General features: G+C 57.5%; 1 protein-coding gene across 2 annotated transcripts; it reads left to right on the top strand.

Annotated features, from left to right (window-relative positions):
* Positions 1-19,508: 19,508 nt before the first annotated feature.
* NKX2-3 (NK2 homeobox 3) lies at positions 19,509-21,293 on the top strand. Of its 2 annotated transcripts, none has more exons than XM_064429486.1 (2): positions 19,509-19,985; positions 20,653-21,293. In XM_064429486.1, the coding sequence occupies exons 1-2, from the start codon at positions 19,643-19,645 to the stop codon at positions 21,291-21,293; spliced, it is 984 nt and encodes a 327-aa protein (XP_064285556.1). In that variant the 5' UTR covers positions 19,509-19,642. The 2 variants fall into 2 exon arrangements, with proteins under 2 accessions (XP_064285556.1, XP_064285557.1); XM_064429487.1 differs by having other exon boundaries at positions 19,509-19,995; positions 20,657-21,293.
* Positions 21,294-26,193: the final 4,900 nt, after the last annotated feature.

The raw sequence follows: 26,193 nt of genomic DNA, 5'->3' as shown, positions 1-26,193 counted from the left end.
CTGCCCCCGAGCCTGAGCTCCCGGCCATGCTGCCCTGCAGCACCCGCCTGCTGTCCTCTCGTCCTCCTGTCCTCCTGCCCCACTGCACACATGAACAGAGAGTGCCAGGGCCTGCACACACTGACACAAAAATAATCGGTTCCCACTCTGCTGAGCTGCAGATCCACACCTGGGTGCTCAGAGGCACCGTGCCCCTGGCAGCCCCCTGCCACGCCATCCCACCTCCTCTCTCACCTGTGGGTGGGAGAAACAGGAGGTTCCCTTGAGCAAAGAAGGAGCTCGATAATGAAATAAATAAAAATCAGAAAAAATTTTATTGTTTCTGCATAGAGCAACTTATTTTAAATGTGGCTTCACTGCATTTCAGATTCCAAAGTTTTATAATGTCAGAGCATAACACCCCATTGAATGAATGCTTCTGGAACAGAATATCTACCTTTTGTCTTTCAAAGAATATTTCAATCCCTTCAAATGCTGCAAAATATTTCAACAGGAAAATTTTTCCTTTAAACATCATGTTCCTACAGGAAGTTTTGGCTTCAGCAAAACATACATTTAAAAAATAGTGGCATTTTGTTAGTTTTCCTAACTGCCACCATGACAGAACTTGGTTATCTTAGTTCTTCTTTGCTTCCAGCTCAAAGCCAGAGAATAACCCAGGGCAGCAAGTGCCAAAAAGGAGCATATCCACCCACCTAATCAGGCTCAAACCTCTCCTGCCACTGCAGCTTCTTGGGCACAGCCAGAGGTTTGCTATTTCTCTAAAACCATTTTGCACATTAGTTCTGGGGTCCCAAGAATCCTAGCTTGGCTTATGGACCACTCATGGCCATGCTTGCCTATTCTATGTCTACTCATTCCCACGGGCACTCAGGAGTTTCCCCTAATTTTTCCTGCTGGCAGATGTCAGATGTCAGGGGACTGACCCATGCACTGTGACCTGCTCAGGCACTGACACCTGGTACCCTGGTGCACTGAAGATGGTTTCCTAAGGGTGTGGAAGACCAGCAGGGGAAAGAACAGGCACTTCTGTGTCAAGGCATGGACTTCTGCACAGCCAAGGAAATTAGTTTGGGAACATGTATCATGAGGAGACAGCTGCCATTCCCAAAGGCAGCAAACCTCCTGGCCAAGCCTGTGCCCTCTCACCTGTGAGCCCAGCTCAAGTGTTGGGTTGGAGACACTGGATGTGTTGCAGGGAGCTGCTCTGCCATGGTGTGCCCAGGCTGCCAGGCAGCTGTGGGAGCTGTGCCCTTGGGGCTGAGGCAACTGCAGCACAGCCGGTCCCAGCTGGACCCCTCTGGACAGGGTGTGTCCCCCAGCAGAGCCAGGAGAAGGCCAAGGAAAGGGAGTCCAGCTCTCTTGCAGGGAGCCCAGTGCTGCGGGTAGCTTCTGGACCTTGGTGTAGGAGCAGATTTACTGAAAACAATTTATTTAATATCAAAAATAATTTCTTGCAGCGTTTCAGCTGGCGTCAGCCAAGCGCTTACTCACCCGGGAATTCAAACAAAGGCAGGGCTGGCGCCCAGCCAGGGGGTCGGGCGCTGGGTGGTCGTGTCCATCCCGGCCTTGGACACGCCTCTGGGTCACTTGCAGGCTTGTGGCATGATGTCTCCATTTATTTATTGGAAATGTTTGAACAGGAAATGCTAATGGTTTGGGTTTGTGGAGACAGCTGGAGGGGTCCGGACGGAGCTGCTGAGAGGGGAGGGTGCACTGGGACAGGGCAGGCCAGCACAGAAGGGGAATCAGTGCTGCCACTGGGGATTTGTCCCTTGTGTTTGTGGTGAAGAGCCCAGCGGGAGGTGAGGCCAGGGAGGGCCCTGCCATCTCTGCTGCCTCCTCCTTCACTGCTGCCTGCATCCCACAGCGCAGGGGTGCACGGCAATGGCGCTGGCAAAGTGGTGAAGGAGGAGCAGCAACCACAGGGCATGGCACACCTCATCCCAACGCTGGCCAGCTGGGTGTCCATTAGCGTGGGAGAGATGTGAAAGTGCTGCCTCCCCCTGCAAGGGGGTCGAGAGGTTCCTATGCAGCCCAGCTCTGGAGCGGGCTGTTCCTGCATTTGCTGATAACAGCGGAGGTAAAGCCTGACCCAGGAAAGCAGGCAAGATCCGCAGAGATAAACTCCCCGCGGCAAGACAAAGGCACTGACCTCCTCGCTGCAAGAGCTGCCGCATTCCCACAAGCACAGCAACAATTGCCCAGGAGCAGCCCTGAGACCTGCACCCAGCCCCACTGGCCAGCCACGGGAAAGGCCCCTGTGGCAGCCAGGAACGCCTCTTGTCAGGATCACAGAAACCCCAGCCTGGGGTTTTTAACCAAATCTACTGTCATACCATTTTTCTGAGCAGTGAGAGCGAAGAGCTTGCTGCCATTGCTTGCTTCTCATTCAGCATCTTGGCCCTGCTGCATTGCACAGCCAGAGGGATGCTGTACAAGCACCTCTTTGTATTTCCTACCTCACACTTGTATCTGCACATTTGCAGTACAAACAGGCTTTAAGTTTCATTCCCAAACACAGCCGAGGGTCTTATGCACTCACTGATGCAATTCAGGTGTGAGTGCCTGGAGCCCCACACACCCAGAGCACACCCAGGGAACTGAACAGCAGGCAGGAGCTCAGCTGTGTCTCCCCCTGCCCTGCCCGGGTCCCACCCATGGACCAGGAGGCTGGAGCCTGCGTGGCATTTCCCCATGTCAGCTCTGCCCCAAGAGAGCATCAGCTGAAAAAGGCAGAGGCACTTAATGGGATTTGCAGAACACAGCTCAGTTACACACCATACGGCTGTTGTCTCAGGCATGTTTTTAAAATCTTTATCTCTGCATCATTACACACTGATCTACATTTGAAAAGAATCCTTTTGGTTCCCTACCTCTGAAATGAGGATAACTATCCTTCACCTCATAGCAGGGTTATGAGGATAAACAGATTAAAGACTGTGATATTGTTGCAAAGAAGGTTAAACAAGCCCCTGTGACAGACAGCCCAGGGGCAGGGACAAGCATCAGAGCCATGCACGCCGACCCACGTCTGCACCATGCTAATGACCCCAAAATCCCAGCGACAGGTTTGCCACTGTCTGCCTTCCCAGGACGCAGCTGCACGCCTGCAGAGGGGGTAGTGCCCAGCCCAGGACGTGCACCTGTGCCCTGAGAAAGGGGAGTGCAGGGGTGCAGGGGGAGCAGGGGCTGGGAGGTGCTCATTAGTAGCACAACCTTTCAAGAGGACATCAGAGGTCCAGGCGCAGCAGCAAGGGCCTGTGGGCAGTGGGGTGCAACAAGGCAGCTGTTCCCTCTGCACATCCCTCCCTGCAACCTCAGAACAGGATAACCCTCTTCTACCTCCCACAGCCTTGCCCATCCCTGTCCCTCTGGGTGCCCTGGGCTGGCAGGGACAGTGGGGAGAAGTGCACTTCTGCAGAAAGAGCTGGTGGGGGAGAGGATGAGCTGGACAATTACTGTCTGGAAAGTCTCACCCGGATCCCTAGTAAAATAATGGCACAAATATTAAGAAAAGGAGCTCTGTAAACATCTAGAGGATAATGAAACCATGAGCTATAAGCAGGATGGGATTTGTAAATAAAGGGCTGTGCCAAAAACAACAAGCCCTCCATAATTGTTTTGGATAGAAGGACAAGATTAGTGCGGGAAGGGGACTTGGCGGATGTCATGAGAGGAGACCTGGAAGCACCGGGTTTCTCCTCCTGCCTGGCCATTGGAGTCTCTGGCATGTTTGGGCAGGTTTAAGGAGGCTGATCTTTACAAAAGGTGCCCCTCATGGCATGGCTGGCACCTGGGAACGTACCTGGTCTCTGTAGCTGAACACCTGCACTCCCCCAGCCTGTCACACCAGCACTGCAGCAGCTGCTCACACTTTGGCCACCTCAGAGCTGCCAGAAGGGAGCAAGGCTAAACCTGAGACCCTATCCCAAATGAGACACATCTCGCCACCACATCTCACAGGGCTGGGACCCGTGCAGTGCAGGAATAAGCCAGCTGGACGGTCATGGAGTGGCAGAATGAGAAACAAAACCAAGCAAATCCAGAAGCAGGAAAATAATGCTGGCACCTTCCATGATGTTTACCAGGTTTGGACAGAGCTCTGTCTTTTGTGAACATCAAAATGTCATGTTCTGCAGGACTGCAGGGTTCCCCGGTGCTCTCAAGTATCAGCTTTTTGGCCAGACATACAGGAAATGTGCATGCACCTCCTTGCAACCAGCCCTTTGAAATGCTACTGTAAAAGCACACGTAAGCACCGCCAGCCATCGGCACCGCACAGGACAAACTCGTCCAGTGCAGACACTGCATGGAAGGAAGAGCAGAAGCCTGGCCAGAAGGTACCTGGTGTTGTACTGGAGCCTTGGGTGCCTGCACAGCCAGCGGGGCCGGGCTGGGCAAGGCGCGCGCCCGCGGCATGCAGGGCAACGCACGCTCGCAAAGCCACGTGAAATGCACCATATATGGTGAAGGTATTATTAGCCCATGGCTTCTTCCTAGGATCTTCTGAGGAAATCTTGCTTGAAAATGGGGAACAAAGAGGTTTGATTGTGTCGTAAGCAAGGACTTGAACTGCCCACGGGACCAAAGCAACGGCTTCAATGAAACAGGGAGCAGTGAGGTGTCAGACCCTTGGGTATCTCAGAGGCGCTTAACAATATTCTGGTTAAGTATTTGTCTTAATTAATACTGATTGCCCACCCATTACCTACACCCTGATGGGCCTCCAGAAGTTGTTCTCAGCAGGGAGATGGTGCTGCAATGGTGTCAGCACTGGTCTCCAGTACCCAGTGCAGGCACAGGCCAGCTCAGAGTTGGCACCAGTTTGCTGCTGCCAACCCTGGCTGCAGCCCTACAAGTCATGGAAAAGATGGAGTACCTGCTTGTGGGTTTTGACTGAGCCAAATGCCAAGCTGGATGTGTTGGCAAAGAAAGTGGGCTGTCCCTCTGGGTGGCAAGGGCTAACAGAAGACTCTGGCTCTGACAGGGCTTGGTTTGGGGTCCTGAGAGGGAGCAACTGGATGTGAGCTCAGTGCTGGGACCACACAGTAACTGCAGGCCTGGGCACCAGAGCTGGGAGAGCAGCAAATGGGAGCTGTGAGGCAGTGCTCTGTGCAGCAGAGGATGGGATGTTAACCCTGAGATACTGTGAATAGCCTGCTGCCCCACTTTAAAAAGATACAGATGAAGTGAGAGATGAAAATGTGATTCCCACCCCTCCGTATTTCCCACAGCATCCTGCAGACAGAGTAGGGAGGTATGGCCTGGAAGGGGGAAGACACAAGGTGGCTTGAAAAGTGAGTGAAGTGATGGAATATGTGTCTTCAGACATTTCCAAAATTCAGTGGATCAAGGCCCAACCAGCGGGCTGTACTGCCAGAGTTCCTGAGGCCAAAATTATTCTGTGAAATGAGAGAGAGTGCAGAAAACAGGCACAGAAAAGACACAGTTGCAGGAGAATGCACCCCACAGTGACAGAATCAAGCTCAACCTGTTTTCTTCTTAAAAAAGCTCAAGAAATTTGACTGCTATGCACAAGTACTCTCATAGTAAGAAAATACCATGTGCTAGCATCTTTTTATTCTAGCCAAAAAAGGCAGAACAAGAATCAATGGCTGGAAATTAGAAGCCAGACAACCCTGCATAAGAAATACGACATACATTTACTGAGCAACGCTGATTAGCTGGTGGATTAACCATCAGGGATTAAATAAGACCAAACCATGAACTCCCTTGCACCTCCAGACCAGAGGCTTTTGTGCACTAGTAAAACCACAGGTTATTTAGATCCAGAAAGAGTAACAAGACAAGGCAGTCGGGTAGATCAGCATAAGTGATCTAATGACTAACTCTGATCTCAAACATCGTGAGTAAAAATACATCGTGTTACTAATGCACATAGAAAAATTCCCATTGCACAAGCTCAGTGTAAACACTGGACAGTTGACATCTGCAAACCCACAGATGGAGGGGGACAACAGTTGTTGCTCCTGTTTTAGAAACAGAAAAACACCCAGCCCACGGACGACCCGCAGGAGCCTTGAGACAGGACTGAAACCAGGAGTGAGGCACGAGCTTGGAACAGCACGAGTCTGCCGGCAGTAAATTCATCAGAGACGTGGGGTCTGCCCCAGGATGCTCCTGGGTGCTGTGGATTAGACACGTGGCACATTGGGCTGGGAAGAAATGGCCTTTCTGTACAGAGCCTCGGGGAATCACACAAGGCATATGACCATTCCAGGAAAAGTAGGGTCAGAGTGATGTACAGAAACTGGGGAAAATTTGGATAGGGAAAAAAACTGGTTAGGAGTAAATACCAAAAAAACCCTAAACGAATAATACCAAATAAAATACAAAAAAAAATCCAAACAAACAAAAAACCCAACAACAAAAACAAAACCCAAAACAAAAAAAAAAATCCACACAAAAACCCCAAAAACAAAACCACAAAAACCCAACCAATTAACCAACCAGCCAAAACCCCCAAAAAACACCAAAAAAACACCCCAAAACAACCACAACCCCCCAAAAAACCCCAAAGACAACAAAAAAATCCCCAACAACAATCTACTGGAAACCTTCACAGCTGAAGCAAAACACACCTGGCAAGGACCAGTCCTGAATAGACTGGCCACAGGCAAAATGATTCTTCCCTCTTTTTAGTATCTGTATTCACAGAATTATAAAAAATAAGCCTGGAAGGCCCTTGAAAGGTCACCTAGCCTGTCTGCCTGCCCCAAACAAATCAAACCCTTCCTGGTGGAGCTTTTGTCTAAACTCTTGCTAAAAGAAGCCTCTAGTGGTGACGACGGCTCCCAGGAAAAACAAGTTTTAATCCCTTTTACCGCAATCATTGCAGGGTGAGTCTGTGGCTTCTTCTTCTACCCACCTGAAAACAAGGAATAGCCATTATCTCATACTTTGTAGCAGGGCTTTATGCATTTAAAGACTTTTATCTTGTTTCCCTGTAGTCTTTGTGTTGTGATACTAAGCTACCCTTCAGCCTTCTCCAGTATGTCATGTTTTCTGAATTTCTGATCTTGTTCTTCCCTGGGCTTTCTCCAAGAACAGCAACTTGAAATGCTGAGCCCCAAGTGGGATTCAGTGCTGAGTCTGACACTCTTTAAATGCAGCAGGATCACATCAGGTGTCTCACAAACACCTTGTTCATATGTCCTGGTCTGATTTTTCTCTTCTCACTTGGGCTGCTGCTGTCTCACGCTCCCTGCAGGACCCACTGGCACCTCCAGCTACTTTCCCACAGAGCAACCTTACTCATTCCCCAGCCAATGTTGATTTTTCCCAACTCACACAAGAGCCTTATATTTGTTCTTATCAACAGGTTTATTTCAGGTTTCTTCACCTTCTCAAGAAAATCATTCTTGCAGACTGGTGCTGCAGGTGAAAATCACTGATGAAAGCACTGACTACCCCTAAACCAAGACCAGCCCCTGTCTGAGGACTGAGCATGGGAAGCTGCCCTTTCAATACCTTTTCCCAGGCAGCTGTGGCCTCATGTAGCCACATACTCACCTAGGCCACATTTCTCCATTACTCACAAGAATTCAAGAATTTATTGTGGAAATGGGACTAAACTCCTGTGAAAGTAAAGATTTAGCACATCTTGTCTTTCCTATGTCAGCCGACACAGAAATCCTCAGGTTGAAAATTTGGTTGATTCAGCTCTTAGCTGATGGCCAAAGCTGTCACTTACTGGTTCACTATCTCTGCTCTTGTGTTGTGTCACTTAATGATGTATTTGCCTGTCTTCAGTCTGTTTATGATCTGTTTATGTCAAAGGTCCCTTTTTCCTTTACTTCTGCACCCCTAGTCTTGAGTAAAGCTCAGGAACTTGGAAAGCCACAAAGATTCATTTGGGAAAAAAAAAAAAGGAGGGAAAAGAAATACTCAACAACTACATCCTCAGAACTCACATGTTTATCCAAATTCATCTGAACCTTCTGGGGACAGTGACTTTTTAGGGTAAAATGAAAACAAGTTCAAGTGACTTTTCCATCCCTGCAACAGTACAGTAATTCCAGCCAATCTGAGACAATTTTCCAAGAAGATTTCCTGCAACCTCACAGTGATTAAAGGAAATAACATTGTGAATAAAGGGACATTCTTCAAAGTCAATGAAGGAGCCACAAACTGTACATTCTCACAGAGGGCCGGAAAGCGCCGGCGCGAGGTGGATTTTGTGGTGCGTGGCCCCCCAGAAGGAAGAGGGTGGGCTGCCACTCCATCCCTCTTCCCCACTCAGGGGTTGTGACCGGGCTTCTCCCGGAGCAGGCGGTGAGGGGAGAGGGTCCCCAGGCTCTCCATGCTTGAGGCCAAAAGGCTTGGCCCCACAAGCTCTGGCTCCCCAACCCCAGGTGAGAATTGGACAGGTTTGGGTCAGGTGGCAAGAGCCCAGTGACTCAAATCCCAGGGTGACTACCCAAGGAGCAGCGTGCCACCACGGCTGTTTCATTCCACAACTCTCTTCCTAGGAACATCCCCACGCCTGGCTTTGCCTCGCTCAGTCCCTCAGTGTGTTTGCCTGGGGCTGACACGGGAAGGTGACGGGCCCAAAGAGCCGCTTGGGCAGAGGGCAGAGCACCTGGCTGCCATGCCAGGCGAGCAGGGTCCTGCCTGCAGCCACCCCTGTCCCTGCGGGTGCCCCAGCACTGGGACCAACCAGGCGGGGAGCAGCCTGCACTCCAAACAGCTGGGCGAGGGCACTTTTAAAAGCCCACCTTGTTAGCTGAAACAAAGAGAAGGGGATAACGAGGAAGGGAGAGGAGCGGGGAGAAAGGTGAGAGGGGCTCCCTGGCAGCCTAAACACACAGGCTTCAGTTGATGCTGCGTAATAAGGGAATTAGCTAATGAGCTTACTGCGGCACAGGGACGAGTCCTTTAGAAATATCATGGCCACCTGGGGAGGCTTGCAGAGGAGCCAGGCAGCCTTAATCTGCAGAGCTGGAAAGACAAGCCCCCTCTGCCCCTCCCCAGCACTGCTTCCTCCCTGGACACAGCGTGTCCCGGGGTGCCACACAGGGCCGACACAAATCCAGCAAGAACTGGGCATGAAAAGGATCGTAAAGAGTGGTTTTTAGGAAAAAAACAACCCGTGCTCACGGCTGATCTCAGACGTCCGTGCAGTGGGGATGGGGCTGCTGCTCGGGGACCAGTGTGATCCAACTGCCCCTGCACAGGCAGCAGAAGGGATTCCAGAAGTATGGACTGCCTTTCCCTGCACTGGCAGCTGTGACGGATATGTCAGACAAAACCAAAAAACTCCAAAATACGGATTGGGTGTTTTTTTGCAAATCATCCAAATACAGCCTTTTAAAATCTGAGGCAAACACAAATTCATATATAAGTGCCTGTGAATGTGCTAATTTGAAGGGAAAGTGGGTGAGAGAATCTGATGTTGAAAGTCACTTAGAACAATGCAAACACTAAATATACAAATACTCATCAAATACTTATTTAGAAAGTGGCTTTAGACAGTGAACAGGCTGGGTTGAAAAAAAATTATTTGCTGATAAATATTGAACTCATTGAGGAATTTGGGCATGTGGCAGTATTTGCATGAATTAGAGCGGGGGAAGTATGAAAACATCGAAGAGAGAAGACTTCTCCAGTGAAAAAAGGGACAAGCAAAAACCTCAGCCAAAAATAAGACTCCACTTAAAAATTACTCTCACACTAGTGAAGACGTGACCAAACCCATGTATTCGCTGCAAAAATGTAAATTGATTATTTTTATTATCATATTGAGGCAGAATTATTATTAATGATGTAGAAAAAATTATAAAGCTTACACTTATTCTGTAAAAATAATTGCTTAAAATTTTCTAGCTCAAAAATAATTAGATTGACAACTATTCTATGGAAACCAATTTAATTTAACTTTTCAATTGGATATTTTGAAACTATTTTTTCCTTTCAGTTTTCTAAAGCAGAAAGCTTTTGAAATTTGAAGGCATTGTGTTTCCAGGTTTTCCTTGTCCTCTTTTTGTGCGCTGCCCTGAAGCTGCTTTATGATGGCTGACGTTCGTGCTGGATTTCCTCCTCTTTTCTGATTCTTTATTCCCTACTCCAAGCTTTACAAAATTTTAGTATTCTTGTAAAAGAAAAAAAGAAAAACCCTAAATGCAGTATTGCTTCCTCAGCTACTGAAGAGTTGTTACAATAAAAGAAGAAATAAGAAAAATTTGTCAACATTTAAATAATTTTTCAGCTGTAGTAGAAACGATTATGCCTATTCAGAAAATGGTGGGACCTACAGCAAAATTATCCTTGATTTTTTAATGTTTTTTGGGTTTTTTTTGGTTTTTTTGTTGTTGTTGTTGTTGTTGTTGTTTTTGGTTTCTTTGGGTTTTTTTTTTTCTTTTTTTTGTGTGTGAAGATTTTTTTCTGAAATACTTTAGTTGGGGTTTTTTGGTTTTGTGTTTTGGATTTTTTGTTTGGGGTTTTTTGTTTGGTTTGGTTGTCAGTTTTTTTGGAGTTTTTTTTTTGTGGCAGGGAAAAATCAGGGTCTGTTTTCTGGGCTGCTGCTTTCTGATTAGTCTTGATGATTAAAGCCCTAGATTCCCAACCACCTTGGGGATTCAGCTCCCACACTGCTGGCTGGGGAGTGAAATCTCGTCTGCTGCCCCAGGAGTGGCAGCTTCTCCAGCAACCAGACTGCCCCGCAGAAGGGCTGACATTAGGGGGAGCGTGGTTGCAGGGCTCAGAGGTGACACGAGCCGTGGGGATGACCATGGCAGCAGGAGCTGTGTGGGGCTGCAGACACCCTGGCTCCACACTGGGGGAGACGCCAGTGCTGGGCACAAGAGCCTCACACACCTGCAGTGTGGGAAAAGGGAGCAAAACTGCCACAGCTGGCATTTGGGACATTCCCTTGTGTTTCCAGTGGGTCACCGCTGCCCCAGCTCTGAGTCCAGCACAGTGAGTGATGCCCCAGGTGACGGCCCCATGCAGGGAGCGTGGCCCCAGGAATTGACCCTTCCCGGGCATAGTGAGGGGGGGCCCATGGAAGCACAGAGCTCAGCCTCTCTCTTTCTGAGCAACAGGGTCTTTCCACAGCTCCCCGCTCCTCCGAGTGTCCACTGTGGGGTAGAGCACAGCCCCACACCGAGGGCGGGGGACTGTCACTCCACAGACACAAAACAATAGTCAGTGTCGATTATTTATTTTCCAAATAAATCAGCGGGTCCTGCAGGAGAAGGGCTGGAAATCAGCGAGTTTAGATTAGACCCTCCCCAAACCCCGGCTGGGCCTTGAGCCGCTGTCAGGGCTGCAGAGAAACAGCAGCGAACTCTCACGCAAATGGCCTATAAAAAAGGCCCCTGTCAAAGGCACCTTGACCTGGAGGCTCGCTGTGGTGCTGAGCTCCCCGTGGCCCTCCCCTCCCCGGGCCGCGCTCCCCTCGCATGATGTATTTCCCCTGCCTTTTTTAGAGCTGCATTATGTTAGCTCCAGGAAACAGCCTCTTCCTTCTTATAAACACAGCCCTGGGTTACTGACCAGCGGCCCTGCCACTCCACAGCCACTCTCTGTCCATCCATCACACCTCGCTGTCACCCTGGCAACATATCTCTTGGACCGGTCCGGCTCCAGGGATGGGAGAGGCAGGAGGGGGGGATAAGGGGGGGGTCACATACACAGAGCACAATTCCAGCCTGCTGACTAATTCCCTGGAAACCCTGGGGCTGCACAATGAGAAAGCCTTTCCGAGGGTTTCTCGAGCGTTACTGGAAGGTCAGATGAAGGTCAGCACAAGGACACGGCTCCTACTTTCCCCACCGTCAGCAGGGCGGGTGCGCGGGGCGGACGTGGGTGAGCCGCGGGGGTACCACGGGTGCACGGTGGGAGGGATGTTTGGAGAAGGGAGCCGGGGCCCAGGCGGCCCTGGGATGCGGCACAGAGCCCACTCGCCACCGCCGGGCGCAGGAAATGTGCCTGGGATGGGGCTGGCGGGGTGTCCTGGCAGCCAGACAGGCGTCAGTGCTTCCAGTGGGACAGGGCATGGCCAGTGGTGTGGCCTTTTGCCACCCCGGCCAGGGAAGAGAAGAATTACTGTGGCCCCATGCGAACTCCCCACCACCATTGCTATGGCCCCAGTGCCTGCAAAGTGCTGGCCTGACACAGCATCGCTGCACGGGTCATTCACAGGGCAGGATGGACCCTGGGGGAGAGCACCAGGATGGGTCTGGGGAGAGCATCCCACACGTGCTTGGATACCCGTGGTCTCCAGTGTGCTGGGGCATCAACAGCACAGGGACAAGGCAGGAACCCTATCAAGAGGCCCAGGTTGTCTTGTCGGTGTTGGCACAGGGACATATTTTGGCTGAGCCTTTGAGCCGTCCAGCCTCTTGTATGCATGGCTGAAGCACAGCAACCACAGCAGGAGGGGTCCAGCCATGTCCTGCTCCTGGAACACCACCCTTGCCCATCCCCACCTGCTTGTCCTTCATGTTAAGCCATTGTCTCCAAGAGGAAATGCCATTTAAAGGCAGGTATTTCAAAAGAAATGGGAGATCTCTACTCTCTGAACAACACAGCACTTCACTTCTGCCTGTTCCCTGCGTAAAGCTGGGAGTCAGGTTTACATAGGGATAAAACAAAAAAGGCAATGCTTTTAAGGACAGATCTTCACAAACCCAAACCAAAGCTCCATGAGGGCAAATCCTTTCTAATCCATGCTCTTCCTCAGAGGTGTAAGTGGAGTGGAAGGGTAGAGGGGAGGGATTTAAATCTGGAAAACAGTTCCCCATCTCTTTGGTCTGGCAAAGGGCCCACTGATAGACTAAAAACAAGTTTGCAGAGAAGTCTGTGTGGGATAATCCAGCTATGGCCCCGGAGGGGATGAGAACAATTAGGAGTCCTCTCTCAAGTCTCCACTCCAAGATAGAAAAACAGTTTATAGTTTGGTCCAGAGTTGTTGTTAGAAAGTTCTGAATCATCAGGATACACTAACAATTTCTGCACAGTAATTGCCAGGATAATTCATTAGGCAGACTCAGAGATAAACTATTAACAGAAGCTTTCAAAACTCCTACCTGCCTGCCCGTGTGCAGGACACAGGAGCTGCCCTATTTATACAGCGGCTGTCGGTGAGGATCTGGGTTCAGGAGGGAACCACATGAGCAGCCATGGCTAAATATGAAAAGTATTTCAAAGGAAAACAAAAGAATGGGTATTTATTAGACGTGTGCAGGCCAAGCACATGCTCTGTCTTTAACCTTTCCAGGCATGTAGTCAGCCAGGGAGCAGTTTGCCTTCACTGTCACTGAACATGCCGCAGACTCCAGCCACAGCAACCATCCTACTTCCAGAGAAAACCCACCAGAGCATTGGAATCTGGCCTGCTGTGGCCTCTGGAAGGATAGTGCAAAATGCCTTTGGGCTGAGCCTGTCAGGCTTTTGACCCATATTTACCCAGAAGAGACAGAAATTATGAGCTTTGCCAGCCTCATCTTCCCCCCTCGCCCCCCAAGTGCAGGTTGTTGCATGACAGAGGATATTGGTGTCCAATCCTCCTACGCTGGTCGGCCTCAAATCACATTTGGGAAGATGAAGCAGTGCAACAGCCACTGGCTGTGGGTGTCCCTCAGAGGAAATGTCAGCCCCATAGACAAATGCCAGCAGAGTTGAGGAATGCCACCACACAGAGGCTTGTGCACCACCCTATGTATGCACTCGTCCAAGGTTGCAGCATAATTTCTGCCAAAGCTGGTTCGTGCATCCTTTTTCAGCTCAATTTCCCTGAAACCACTCTGGCAAACCCAGAGCTGTGTACCATTTCTTTCACAGCTTTACCAGCTCCAGCACAGCCATGGCCAGGATGGCTTCATCTGCATGGGAACAGCCGGAGGAATCTGGATTAAGCAGGGAGAGAAGTGGGGACTGGCTGCCAGGCAGATGCCCTAAACAAGAGTAGCTTATCAGCTCCATTTCCAAGATGAGACATCTGTCAGCACCTTGCACAGAGCCAGCCCAGCCACTTGCTCCTCACCAGCATGCCTGTACAGAAGCATGAGGGCTTCCCCCTCCCTGAAGGAAGCCACAGAAATAGCCACCATATAATTTGCAAAATTTCTTCTAGAAAATGCATTGCTTGTGCTAAGAAAAGCATTACACCCAGAATGCTTTGGGGGACAGTGGACAGTGGACAGGAGCAGGAGGCAGCATGCAGCTGCATTCCCAGCCCCGTGTTTGCCAGCGAGCCAGCCCCGGTGCAGGGAGGTCTCCAGTCCGGAGGAACACCAAGTGCTGCGGACAGCAAGGAACCACTCCACCAGCACACACGCAGCAAAGCTCAACACGGTTAATCCCTCCAGTTTATTATGTAATAAAACGCTTTCCAGACCTGTTAAAATTTAATTAGTTTAATCTTAATTGTTCCATTTTCTGTGGCACATGCAAACACAGAGCCTGACCCTGCCACTCTCGTGTGAACTGTCCCGCGGGCCGTGGTGGGAGCAGGATGAAACCCGCTGACCTCAGCGGGATTACGCGCATGAATCAGAGCGGCAGGCCTGGGCTCGGAGCTGAAATCCAGCCCTGGGCAGCTCGCCAGCACAAGGCCCAGGGTCCACTTAGGCTCCACTTAACGCTATGGGATGCAAGTGGTACGCAGGCCTGTGGATGCGAGCGATGAGCAAGCCTCGTGCTGGGCCTCTGCTGAAGGATGAATTTCAGCTCAGCTTCTCAACCTCACGGACACGAACACACAGCAATGGCTTCGGAGACACGGAGCAAAGGTACTCCCAGAAAGGCTGTGGGGTGTGCTCCACCAACAGGGCGGTGTACGTGTGCCTGCAGCAGTGCCCTTCTGCTGCACAGGGGACCCTCTCATCGCACGGTCAGTAACTGTGATTTATGACAGTTTCCAATCCAGAGGAAGAGGTGTTTTGCTACCCTCTGCACGTCCACAGTCATGGGGCTGTGACTGCGTTGTGCAGCAGGGTAGCTTTGTGAAGCCTGGATATCCTTTGTGCACAAGAGATGCCAAATAAAAGTAGGTAGGCACTGACATTTCCTATCCTGCATTGCCTTAGATAAAACATGACCTATACCTGCTTCTGCAAGTTGGCTCTCACCAAGCTCAGCAGCATGTCAGCCTCAGTTTCAGAGGTCCATCTGGCATTGAAATCAAGGGAAACCTCCCCTTTGGTGTCCAAGCCTATCGAGCTCCTCTTGCTGCAATGGGCAGCACCCTTGCATTTGCTGCTCCTATCCCTCAAAGTGCTGAACACTGAATATTTCACACAGCTACTGGTATCCCTTAAATCAACCTCCCACCTTAAAAACATATGTGTAGGATGCTAGAGTCTGGTTCTGACCTTTAGAAAACACATTTATTTTCCACTGAGGATTTGTTTTTGGGATGTATTTCCAAGCCATGCATCCCCTCAAGAACTGTGATGCAAAAGTAAATCAGCCAATGTCAATGGAGGAAAAAATACTGAAGAAAAGCAGATATTTGCAATTATGTATTTCTCAATAAAATGGGCATTAGTTGGGTGGTTCTTGACCAAACCAAGCCGGCTGTTCTGACGATTCGGAGAGATGCAGGCAGGTGTCAAGTGGCAGACCCGAGTGACCTGGATGGTGCAGGCACTGCCCGGGCACAGATGGGACACAGCAGTGGGAGATGGAGCCAGCCTGTTGCTGGGTGAGCATGCTGTATCCCCTGCCTGGACCTGGCTCCGCTGCCTGCAGAAGCCCTCTCCTTCTCCTGAGGAATACAGATAATGTTTATTTTCAAAGTTGTGAAAAAGAGCCATTCCTGTGCAAGTGGCAGGGCAGGGATAAACGCCATCCGCTCCCCCGGTAGCCGTGACCAGGCGGGCGCATTCAGGGAGTGAGTCCGGGCTGGAAGCGGCCGGCGGAGCCATCCCGTGTGCGCTCCTCACCGAGCCCCGCTGGGCACCGTGAGGGACGCCGAGGCTGCGTGCGAAGAGAGCCGGACCCCGGAGACGGCGGGAACCGTGCCGTGCCGTGCCGGGCCGGGCCGGACAGGGCCGCAGGGCCCGCTGCCGGCAGGTGACCGAGCCGCGCGGAGCCGGTGCGGGCTGCACGGGACGCGGCCCCACCGGCAGCCCCGGCGGCGGGTCGCGGTCCCGAGATCCGCCGCCTCTCCGCGTCGCGTCGCCGGCCCTGCCGTGCGGGGGCGTCCCCGGCCCGCTGCGGTTCTCACATAAATCAGGACCGAACTCCTGGGAAAGGGCCATCCTTCACCGGGCGCTGCTGACAGAGAACGAGAACCAGACGGGCCCTGAGATAAACCACGGCGCGCAGCGTTTACACAAGGGCAGGCTCTGTGTAAATAGAGCCGGGCGCGGGGGGCAGCTCCCGGCGGCGCGGATCCGCTCCGGCTACGGCCCCAGCCCGCGGGCCGCCGGGCTCCGGGGGACGGCGGGCAGGTGGGTGCCGCCCGCCCCGCGCCTCCCGCCGCCGTGCCCCGGTGGCTCCCCGAGCGCGGGGGCTGGAGACAGGGCCGGATTAGCGTGTTTGTTTGTTTACGGCCATTAGCGCGGGGCCGGCTCCAGCACTCCGCATCCGCGAGACTAATGGAGCAATTAGCAGCCCCGGTGCTGATAGCATCGCCCCGAGCGAGACCCCCGGCCGCGCCCGCTGCTACCGGGCTGCCCGCGGCCGGGGCCCTGGGGCGGGAGCGGGCTGCTCGCTCCCTCGCCGCGGCGTGCGCGGCCGCAGCGGGGCTGCTGCTCGCTCCCCGGGCCCGGGGGGAGGCTCTTGGATCTCTTGGCTCCGCTGCAGCATCCGCACGGCGAGCTCCATCCATTACAATAATCCCCTGTCTAAACAGAGCGCAGGAGCGGCCGGGACAACAAGGCCGTGCTGTAAACAGAGCTCAGGGGACGCCGCTAATGATATAAATAAAATAACCATTAATAGCCCGGTGACCCCAGCCCAGCCGGCTTGGGAAAGCCCTGCAGCCGCAAGCCGGGCTAGACCCGCCGGCAGGTACCAGGGCTGCCCCCTCCTTCCCGTACCTTCGCACCGCTCGCCCGCTCCGGTCGTGCTCCTCGGCGCCAGCCGCCTCGGTACGGGCACGGTCGGGCCCGACCATCTCCCCGCTTCCCCGGCTTTCCCAGCCGGGAACGCACCACCGATCCGTCTCCACTAAACAGGGCATGCTGGCACGGGGAGAAAGCACGGGCTGTTACCGCACCGGGAGACTGGCGGACGGTGAGGCGGCCCAGAGAAGGCCCGGCCGCGGCTTGCTCCCTCCGTCGGGCGTGGGCTCCCCGAGCAGCCCGTGTGGCCGGCAGTAGCACAAATGAGTGGGTCCCAGCGGGGGAACCACTCGTACCACCGGGCAGAAATCCCGATGCGCCCTTTTCGGCCCGCCCCAGGTTCCCAGCGCCCGCAGGCCGCGCCCGGCCCGTCCGGGACCGCGGAGCGCCATGGCGCCAAACGAGCCAGACCCCGCCGGGCTGCGGCCGCGGCCTCGGCACGGCGGCTGCTGCTCCCGCAGACGGACGGGCAGGCCAACATCGGCGGTGGCCCGGCAGTTCTGATGGCCGCCACCACCGAGGGCACCGGCCCTTGAGGCTGTTCTCCGCGCCGGGAAGCTCGGCTGCAGCGGAGCTCCCGGGCAGCGCGGCGCTGTGCAGAGCCGGGCCCCGCGCCTTCACCTTCCCGGGCCCGGGGCCCCGAGGCGGGCGGGAGTGGCCCGGGACGGTGGCGGATGTGTAACACGGATAAGCAGCTAATTGTTACTAATTATTTTCGGGGTCCCGGCAGCGACGCAGTGCCGAGCTTCCCTGCGCACCGGCGGCACGGGGCAGAGTCGGGCCCCGGTCGGGCCTGCTTACTGCGGCCGCCCTTCCCCGTCCACCGTCCGACCGCAGGAACTCGTCTCCCACAGGGAGCGGCGAGAAGACACCGAATCGTCATATTTACATGGCGAGGGGTTTGAAGCTGCGTGGTGGCAGCGGTCCGGTGCGCCGGGGGAACGGGAGCCGGCCCCGCCGCGGGACCGGCAGCACAGGAGCTGCGGCGAAGTGCGCGGGACTCGGGCTCCTGTCCCGGGCTGCGCCCCCAGTAAATACGTCTCTGGGACGAGAAGGAAGACGAAGATACGAGGGCACCGAGAGAGCCGCTAAACGGTGGAGCCGCCGGCCGTTAACAGCGCGAGAGAAACTCCCGGGAAGGCCCCGCGAAGCCCCGGCGCCGGGACACTCACCTGCCCGGCGTACTCGCCCGGCTCCGGTGGCCTCCCCTCGTCGCCGATCCAAGCCCTGCGGGGCAGCGGGATTTTAATCACAACGAAAAATCTCAGCAAAGACCCCCTGCCCCTCCCTCGGAGCGCCCGCTCCCCGCGCCGCGGCAGCCCGGAGCCCGTGCAAAGTCCGGGAGCCGCGGGGAGCGCCGAGCGGCCGCGGCACCCCCGCATCACCGCGGGGCTCGGCCGGTGCCCGGCGAAGTCCGGTGCCCGGGGACTTGTCAGTGCGGAAGAGCCCGGCAGGCTCATTCCGTGCGTCACCCGCCGGCACGGCGGCGAGGTGGCTCCGCGGAGCCGCTGGCCGCCCGTTACCGGCTGGAGAAACGAAAGAAAACGAAACGAAACGAAAGAAAACGAAAAACAACGAAAGGGAACACCGGCGATCGCGGTATCGCGCTCCGCACCTAGCCCCGCGTTACCGCGGCCCCGGGCTGCCCACCCGGCCCGGCCCGGTCCGCCCCGACTGGGCCTGGCGGTCGCGGGCTGCGGGGCCCGCTCCGGCGGGGCGCAGCGTGCTTTCCCCGGTGCCAACGAGTGTCGCACCGGCTGCGGCGAGCTGGGCCGGCTGCAGATTGGCCGATCGCGGGGGTATTTGCGGGGACACCGGCGTAGGGACCGGAGGTGCAGGGGGATGCGGAGTGGGTCGGCTACGTGTACGTTGCAAGGCTACGGCCCGTCCGGGACGGCGGGGTCGCCGTCGGCTGCGGGAGGGGTGCGGGGTGGCGGAGGCGAACCTCCCCTCCGCTCCGCGTCCTGGCCCGCGGGAGGCACTTGCGAGGCCGTGCTGGTGGGGCGGGGAGGCCGGGCCGGCGGGGCCGCACATGTCGGCCCCTGCCGGGGCCGGTCCGAGCTGTGTGCGGGTAGGGGCCAGCGGGGCGCGCCCGGGCGGGGGTCCCTACCTACCTACACGTGCTTAGCACTGGGGGGCGCGGCGGCGGCTGCCGCGGCTCTCTGCGGGGACCCCGACCCCGGCGCACCGTCCCCGCGCCCGCCGGGCGGGTGCCGGGCCGGCGGGGCGCTCTGCGGGGAAGCAGCCTCCCCGAGTGCAGCCTTAATACATTGCTATTTCTGGCCGGGCGGCCGGAGCCGGGCAGGGGGCCGGCTCTGCCTCCCCCTCTCTCCAATGGCGAGGCCGCCCCCGGCCCCTCCTTGCCGTGACGTGCCGGCCCGGGGCAGAGGAGGCTCCCGAGCCTTTGGCTGTCCCTGCAGAAGCTGTAACAAAACGCAGACCCCCAGCGCCGAGCTAATGGAGGCAACTTAGACAGAAGCAGGCGCGGCCCCTCGTCTCTCGGCGCTGCCTGCTCCCCCCGCACCGGGCGCGGCGCTCCCCGCCGAGCAGCCGCCCGAGCGCCGCCGGGCCCGCGGGACTGCCTGGCCGCTTGCGCTGCCCCGATGATGTTACCGAGCCCCGTCACCTCCACACCCTTCTCTGTCAAAGACATCCTCAACCTGGAGCAGCAGCAGGACCCGCACTATGGGGCCCAGCTCCCGCACCACCTGGAGCACCACTTCCACCCCGCTGCCTGCCTGCTGGCGGCCGCCGACGGCGCCCGCTTCTCCGACGGCGAGGAGGAAGAGGAGGAGGAAAAGCTCTCGTACCTGAGCCCCATGGCAGCGCCCGGCAGCCAGGCGGACGCGCGGATCTCCGCCGACAACTACGTTCACGCCGTGCTGCGTGGCTCCTGCGAGGCTCCCGGCCCGGGAGAAGAGCTGGACCCGGCGGTCCGAGACCCAAGTGAGTATCGGCTCCGCCGCGCTCCCCGCACCGCACCGCCCCGCCGGGACGGGCCACGCGCTGCCTTCCCGCGGTGCGTTCCCAGCCCTCGGGCATCGCCCCGCGAAGCCCAGGTCCCGGCGCCGTAGCCCGCTCCACGTCCCTTGGCCATGCCGAGCTGGGACAGGCACGTCGCGGGGCTGCCACCGCCCTCCTCCGCGCCCCGCTCGCCTCCTCCCTGGGTCGTGCCTCCGCATGGCCCCAGTCCGGAGGTGCCGGATCAGGCCCGGGCTCTGCAATTGCGGTAGCGGAGGGGGAAGAACGGCTCGGGTTAGGCCCGATCCGCACTCGCTGCGGCGGGGCCCGGCGGCGGAGCAGGTGCCCGGCGCTGTGCGCGACGCGGCCCGGAGCTCTCCTCGCGGTGCCGCAGCGGTAACGCCGCAGCCGGCCGGGGGGTGCGGAAACGTGCCCGGCCCTGCCGCCCGAATCGGGCCCTCGCAAACACAGGCGGTGCCGGAGACGGCCGGTCCCAGCGCTCCCTCCCCGCCCGCACCGCGGTGCCCCGACGGGCGCGTAGCGGCGCGGGGCCGGCCGGGCGCGGAGCTCTCGTCCGCCGGTGCGGCCCGTCGGGAGCAGCGAGCGCCCGGTGTCGGCGAGGCGCACCCATGACCTGTGCTCCCCCATACAGAGAGCTGTGTTTTGAAGAAGCCGCTGGACGCGGCGGAGAAGGCGGAGGAGACGGAGAGGCCGAAGCAGCGGAGCCGGAGGAAGCCGCGCGTTCTCTTCTCCCAGGCGCAGGTCTTCGAGCTGGAGCGTCGGTTCAAGCAGCAGCGTTACCTGTCGGCGCCCGAGCGGGAGCACCTGGCCAGCAGCCTCAAGCTCACCTCCACGCAGGTGAAGATCTGGTTCCAGAACCGGCGCTACAAGTGCAAGCGGCAGCGGCAGGACAAGTCGCTGGAGCTGGGCGGCCCCGCGGCCCCGCCGCCGCCGCGCAGGGTGGCCGTGCCCGTGCTGGTCCGTGACGGCAAGCCGTGCCTCGGCGGGTCGCAGGGCTACAGCTCTGCGTACAACGGGCCCTACTCCTACAATGGCTTCCCCGCCTACGGCTACGGCAACGCTGCCTCCTACAACCCCGGCTACGGCTGCACCTACCCGGCGGGCACCGGCGGCGCGTCCATGCAAGCCGCCTGCAGCCCGGCGGCGGCCGCCAGCCCCTTCGTGAACGTGGGCGGCCTCGGGGGCTTCAGCGGCGGCGGCCAGCCGCTGCACCAGCCGGCGGCGGGGCCTTCCTGCGGCCAGGGCGCACTGCAGGGCATTCGGGCCTGGTAGCCCGCACGCACTGAGGGTCGGGAGCGGACCGACAGGACGGCCCGGCGGCTCCACGGCCCCGTTAGCACCCGCACCGCAGCCCGGCTGCGCGCCGCGCGCCCTGGACCGGAGGCGGAGGCGGCGGCGGCGGCGGGACGGCGCGGCGGGACCCCGGCGCTCCCGCGAGCATCGGTGCGGAGCCGGCGGCGGACGGAGCGGCGCGGCAGGACGGGGCTGCGCGAGCCCGCAGCGGAGCGCCGCCGCCCCGAGGAGCCGCCGCGACGGCCGGGCGGGCCGGAGCCGATCGCGCCGCGCCAGCGGAGCAGCTTTGCTTGTAAAAAGCCGACGGCGGGGCCCGCTAGTGCCGCGGCCCCTCTATCTACTCTGTATCGGTCACTGCCAGCGCCAGCTCGCCCAGTCAGTCAATAAACCAGGTGCAATACTCGCCGCCCGATCCTCCTTGGTCCAGCGGCCGGTGCCCGGCGGAGGGGCCGGGGCCCGTGCCCGGCGGCGGGGCGGTCGCCGCGTCGTGCCCGCGGGGCAGGGCGGCCCGGCCGGCTTGTGAGCGTGCCAAGGGCGCTGAATGGGGCCGCGCAGCTCAGAGCCGGGCCCATTGTGGCCGACGGGCCGGCGCTGAAAGGAGCCGCCGAGGAAGGTAGCGGGAATAGGCGCTTATTGGATTCGGGAACAAAAGGTGTGGCAGGGAGGCGAGGGACAAAGGGGCCCCGGCGCCGAGATTGACGGGCCGCTTTGCCCCCCACTGAGGCCCAGGCCCAGCGCTTTATGCGCGGGGGCTGCAGAAACGTGCTGGGTTTTGTTCCCCATTCTGGGAGCGCAGGGGAAGAGGAGGGGGGTCCGCGGGCCGCTGATTAGGGCCGGCCGGGCCGGGCAGCCTGAATGCCGGGTCATTATTGCTACATGTTCAGCCATTTCGCTCAATTGCAGGGGGAGGGGGCGGCCGAGGCTCCGAGCCCCGCGGGACCGGCCGCGGGGTCGCCCGCCGCTGCCCCGTCCCGGGCCGCCCGGTCCCGCTGTCGCCACCGAGGCGCTGTCGGGGCGGTGGCGGCCGCGCTGCCGCGACCGTGCCTGTGCCGTGCGGGTCCTGCCGAGCCCGGAGCCGCGCCGGGGAGGGCCGGACCCCGCAGAGCAGCGCGGCAGCCCCGGCCGTGTGCGGCACCCGGGCGGCTCCGGGACCAGAGGCGCCGGCAGCTCTCCCGCGCCGTCCCGCACATCTGCCCGGCCGCGGCGCTGGCTCTCCGGAGGGGTTTCCAGCAGAGCCCTCTTGGAGCCGGCGCGACGGACGCAGAGCAGGGGCTCGCTGTGCCACCCCCTGACCCAGCGCTGTCCTCCCCAGGTGTGCTGGGTGACAGTCCCTGTGTCCCGAGCAGAGGAGCAGGCTCTGCCCTCGCAGAAGCAGCAGGTAACGAGCGCTGACGTTACTGACCCCGGGTTTTACGCTGCACATTCCCACCATTCGAGCTGAACGTGCACCGTCGGGGTGTGCTGTTTGAAAGGAACCGGAAAAATTCTTTCCACTGCGGAGACAGAGCGGGCAACCCGCAGGCCCCGGCTCCCAGCCTGGCTCGGCACGGCACCCCCTGTCCCGCGAGCCGCCCCGAGGCCGGCAGGCTTCACGGGGCCGGCGCTGGGAGAGGATGCGGCACGCCCAGCTGATTGTTTGCTGGATGGCAGTAAGGTGTCGCAGGAGAGGAAGCCCAGGCCCTGCTCTTGGCTTTCAGAGATGAGTGGTTAAGGCCCTGTGGTCTCGTGGGTAGAAACAGGATAGCCAAGAACAAAGGTAATGCGCTTTCTTCACAGCAGCAGTCAGGCTGGAGAGATTTGTCTCTGCCATAGGAAAGAGTTGCATTTTCCTCCATGTTCTGCCAGACTGTTGTCTGCAAAAATAGGGGACTCGTGTGAGTTCATACTTCAGCATGCAAGCCAGAGGAACCGTAACCACAATAGAAGCTCCTCCAAAATCAGGGTGTGTGAGAGGAGTTCCCAGCTTAACACATCCCCTCAAAGTACATGGCAGTTGATGAGAAATCCACTGCATCTCAGCAGCACCCAGAGCCTCTGGCTCAGAACAGAGCCCCAGCATGAGTCATGCTGCCCAGGTCTATAGTCAGTCTCTAGAGCACAGACAGTTCTGGAAAGCAAAAGGACACTCAGGGACCTCACTGCTGTGTTGCAGGAGGTGATACTGGGCAGTACCAGCATGATCCAGCACCAGCAGTACCAGCCACAGCAGAGCACTCTCCGCTTGTGCCTGTCACAGCCCTGACCCCTCTCTCCCTCCAGGGAGCTGGGACAGCGCCCGGCCGGGGGATTCCGAGAGGCCTGACCGCGGGCCGATGTCGCATGGCGCTGGAAGTTTCTAGATGTCCACCATAACAAGCCCCATTCCTGGGACAGATCCCAGCTGTCCCACCAGCTCAGACTGGCGGAAGGGCAAGGGGTTAGTGGGAGGGACCCCTCTGCAGAGCCTCGCCCAAAGCTCCTGAGCTGATGGGGAGGACAAAACAGCACAAAGAGACGGCCCAGAGCAGGGTGGCGGAAGTGGAACGCTCCAAAGAGGAGGAACAGCCGGCAGAGGCCAGTGGGAGGGAGATGGTGGGAGATTGCAGCTTGGACCGGCTGCCCAGGGAGGGGAGACACAATGGAGGGAAGTTGCTGCGTGGCGGTGCTGGAGGCAGCACCCGCCCATGATGCACCCTGTCCCCCTCACCCCAGGCTAAAGCGGGGTGCCTCCAGCAGGGTGAGAGGCACAGGGAAATCTCTGGTGGGAATTCCTTCGGCATGGTCCTGCTGTGGTGGTGCCAGAGCCAGAGGGACGTCAGGGTGGGAGGGATGAGGATGGTCATGGACAAGGGGCAGAGGGCCCTGTGTTTCTTCCTGGTTGATTGAGGGATGTACTGCTGTTTGGGAATAAAGCTGTGAAGGTGCTGATTGATTTCAAACAGAAATGACATTCTCTAAGTGCACTGATTTAAAGGAAAGGAGGAACTTCTGGGGCAGCTAGGTTTTAACCCCCAGGCTCTCTGTGTGCAGGCTCCAGCTGTGTTTTTTATTCAAGTTTCCTGTTCAAGGAAGAGCCTATGAGCATAACTTGTCTCATCCAGTGGCTCGTAGGGAGGCTCCATCCAAAGCCCAGTTATTGCTGTTTTTTTGTGGCCTTTCCATGCTCAGGATCACACAGAAGCAGTGCTGTTCCTTCTGCAGCACCACACATATGCTCTGGTTTCCTCTCCTTCCTGACATCTTTTTTCCTTTCCTCTCTCCCTCCCTACTGCTGAGGTCATCCCTCCCCCTCTTATCCTTTTGTCTCCACCAGCCACCTGTGGCCATCAGCAAGGAGCTCACCTGGGTGCAGAGGGAGATGCCTGCTCCCAGTGAGGCTGGTCAGGCTGCCTGTGGATCTGGACAGGCGTCACTGCATCCTGGTCCCTACTCCAGCCTGGTCAGAGCCACCTCCTGCTGCCTGGGTTGGGAGCCTGGGGACCCAGCTGTTTGCTAGTGTGGTGCCCAGCTCTATTTGAGTGTCAGCTGCTGCTCTGCAGAGCTTCCCTCTGCAGCCACCCCAGCCCCTGAGCTGGGAGCTGCCGAGGGGGCTCTGTGGAGCCATCAGGTGTTGGAGACGCTGGAAGCTCCTCGTGGCAACGGCAATATGGGGTTGTCACATGAGAACTCTCCAGTGCCAAGGAAGCTGTGCCAGCCATGGATCGGGTAATTAAAATATTGGTAATTGTGCTATGGAACCTCCAGCGAGGCTTTCCCCCACTACATGCTGGCAGCTCGAGGGGCAGGGAGCTGTCTCCCTTTTGTGGATGAGTCACTGCATCACAAGATGACTGCACCTGGCTGGGCAGGGTGACAGGACTTGCATGTTTCAGCTGTTTCTGTGAGATCAGGCGCAGTGCTGCCACTAGGGATCCAGGTGACCCCCGAAGGATTCACTCTGATTCAACCAAGGATCCAGGTGACCTGTCCACAGAGCGGGACTGAATCTTTGTCCCCTTCAGAACAGAGTGCTGCTGGAGGTCAAAGCTGCCCCTGTGTCCTGCCAGAGCCCTTCCCGGTGACATCATGCCACTATCTCCCGCCTAGGCAATAAATAAAACCCACAGACACTTCCCTGGGGACCACCCTTCTCCTCGCCCGGGCGGTGCCGGGGTGCTGCCCGGGATGCTCAGGTCCCCCGGGCTGCCAGCAGGGACAGGGACACTTGCTCCCGGGCCTGTCCCCAAGCGAGATACGCCACCGCCATCTATCGGCCAGCGCCCGGGGACAGGGGGTGACAGACACCCTTCTGCGGCCGTCATCCCGCCGAGGTTCTGCAGCTGGGCTCGGCTCGCCCCGCACGGCTTGGAGAGCTGCGGGGCATCGGGGCAGGGTGGGGTGTCCCCGCCAGGACGGAGCGGGCATGGGGAGGGCTGGGCTGGTTTGGTGGGCTCCGGGCAGGCGGTGTCTGCAGCGGGCAGCACCCCCGGGGCTCCGCACGCAGCAAGGGCACGTACCCACCCGTGCCCTGCCGCCAGGGGAGAGCTGGGACAAGGCCAGTGTCCCTTCCCAGCCCCCAGCCACCGTGCGGGTCCCTTGCTAGTGAGCAATGCTTTGCTGTGTTCTTTAGGTGAGCACAAGCACCCAGTCTCTGTGAGAGACCCAGCAGATTTTCAGCTCAGGTTCTTTTTTTTTTTTTTTTTCCTCCCCAAAATGATGCAATTCACCTAATTCCAGGAGCCCCCTAAAACTCCTGATGCCCTGACGCCGCCTGCAGCTTCCAGCTAAGGCAATCCCTCCCTGCAAGTTCTTGCCAAGGACAAGGGATGGCTCTTGGCGTCCAGCGCCTGGTGCCTGTCGCAGCTGCATCCTCACCAGAGGGAGCTGTGCCCCGCATTGAGGCACAGCCCGATTTTGGCCC

The sequence above is a fragment of the Passer domesticus genome, chromosome 8 (genome assembly GCF_036417665.1).
Source record: "Passer domesticus isolate bPasDom1 chromosome 8, bPasDom1.hap1, whole genome shotgun sequence".
NCBI lineage: Eukaryota > Metazoa > Chordata > Aves > Passeriformes > Passeridae > Passer > Passer domesticus.
The sequence above is the reverse complement of the archived record's forward strand: the minus strand, read 5'-3'. Positions and strand labels throughout refer to the sequence as shown.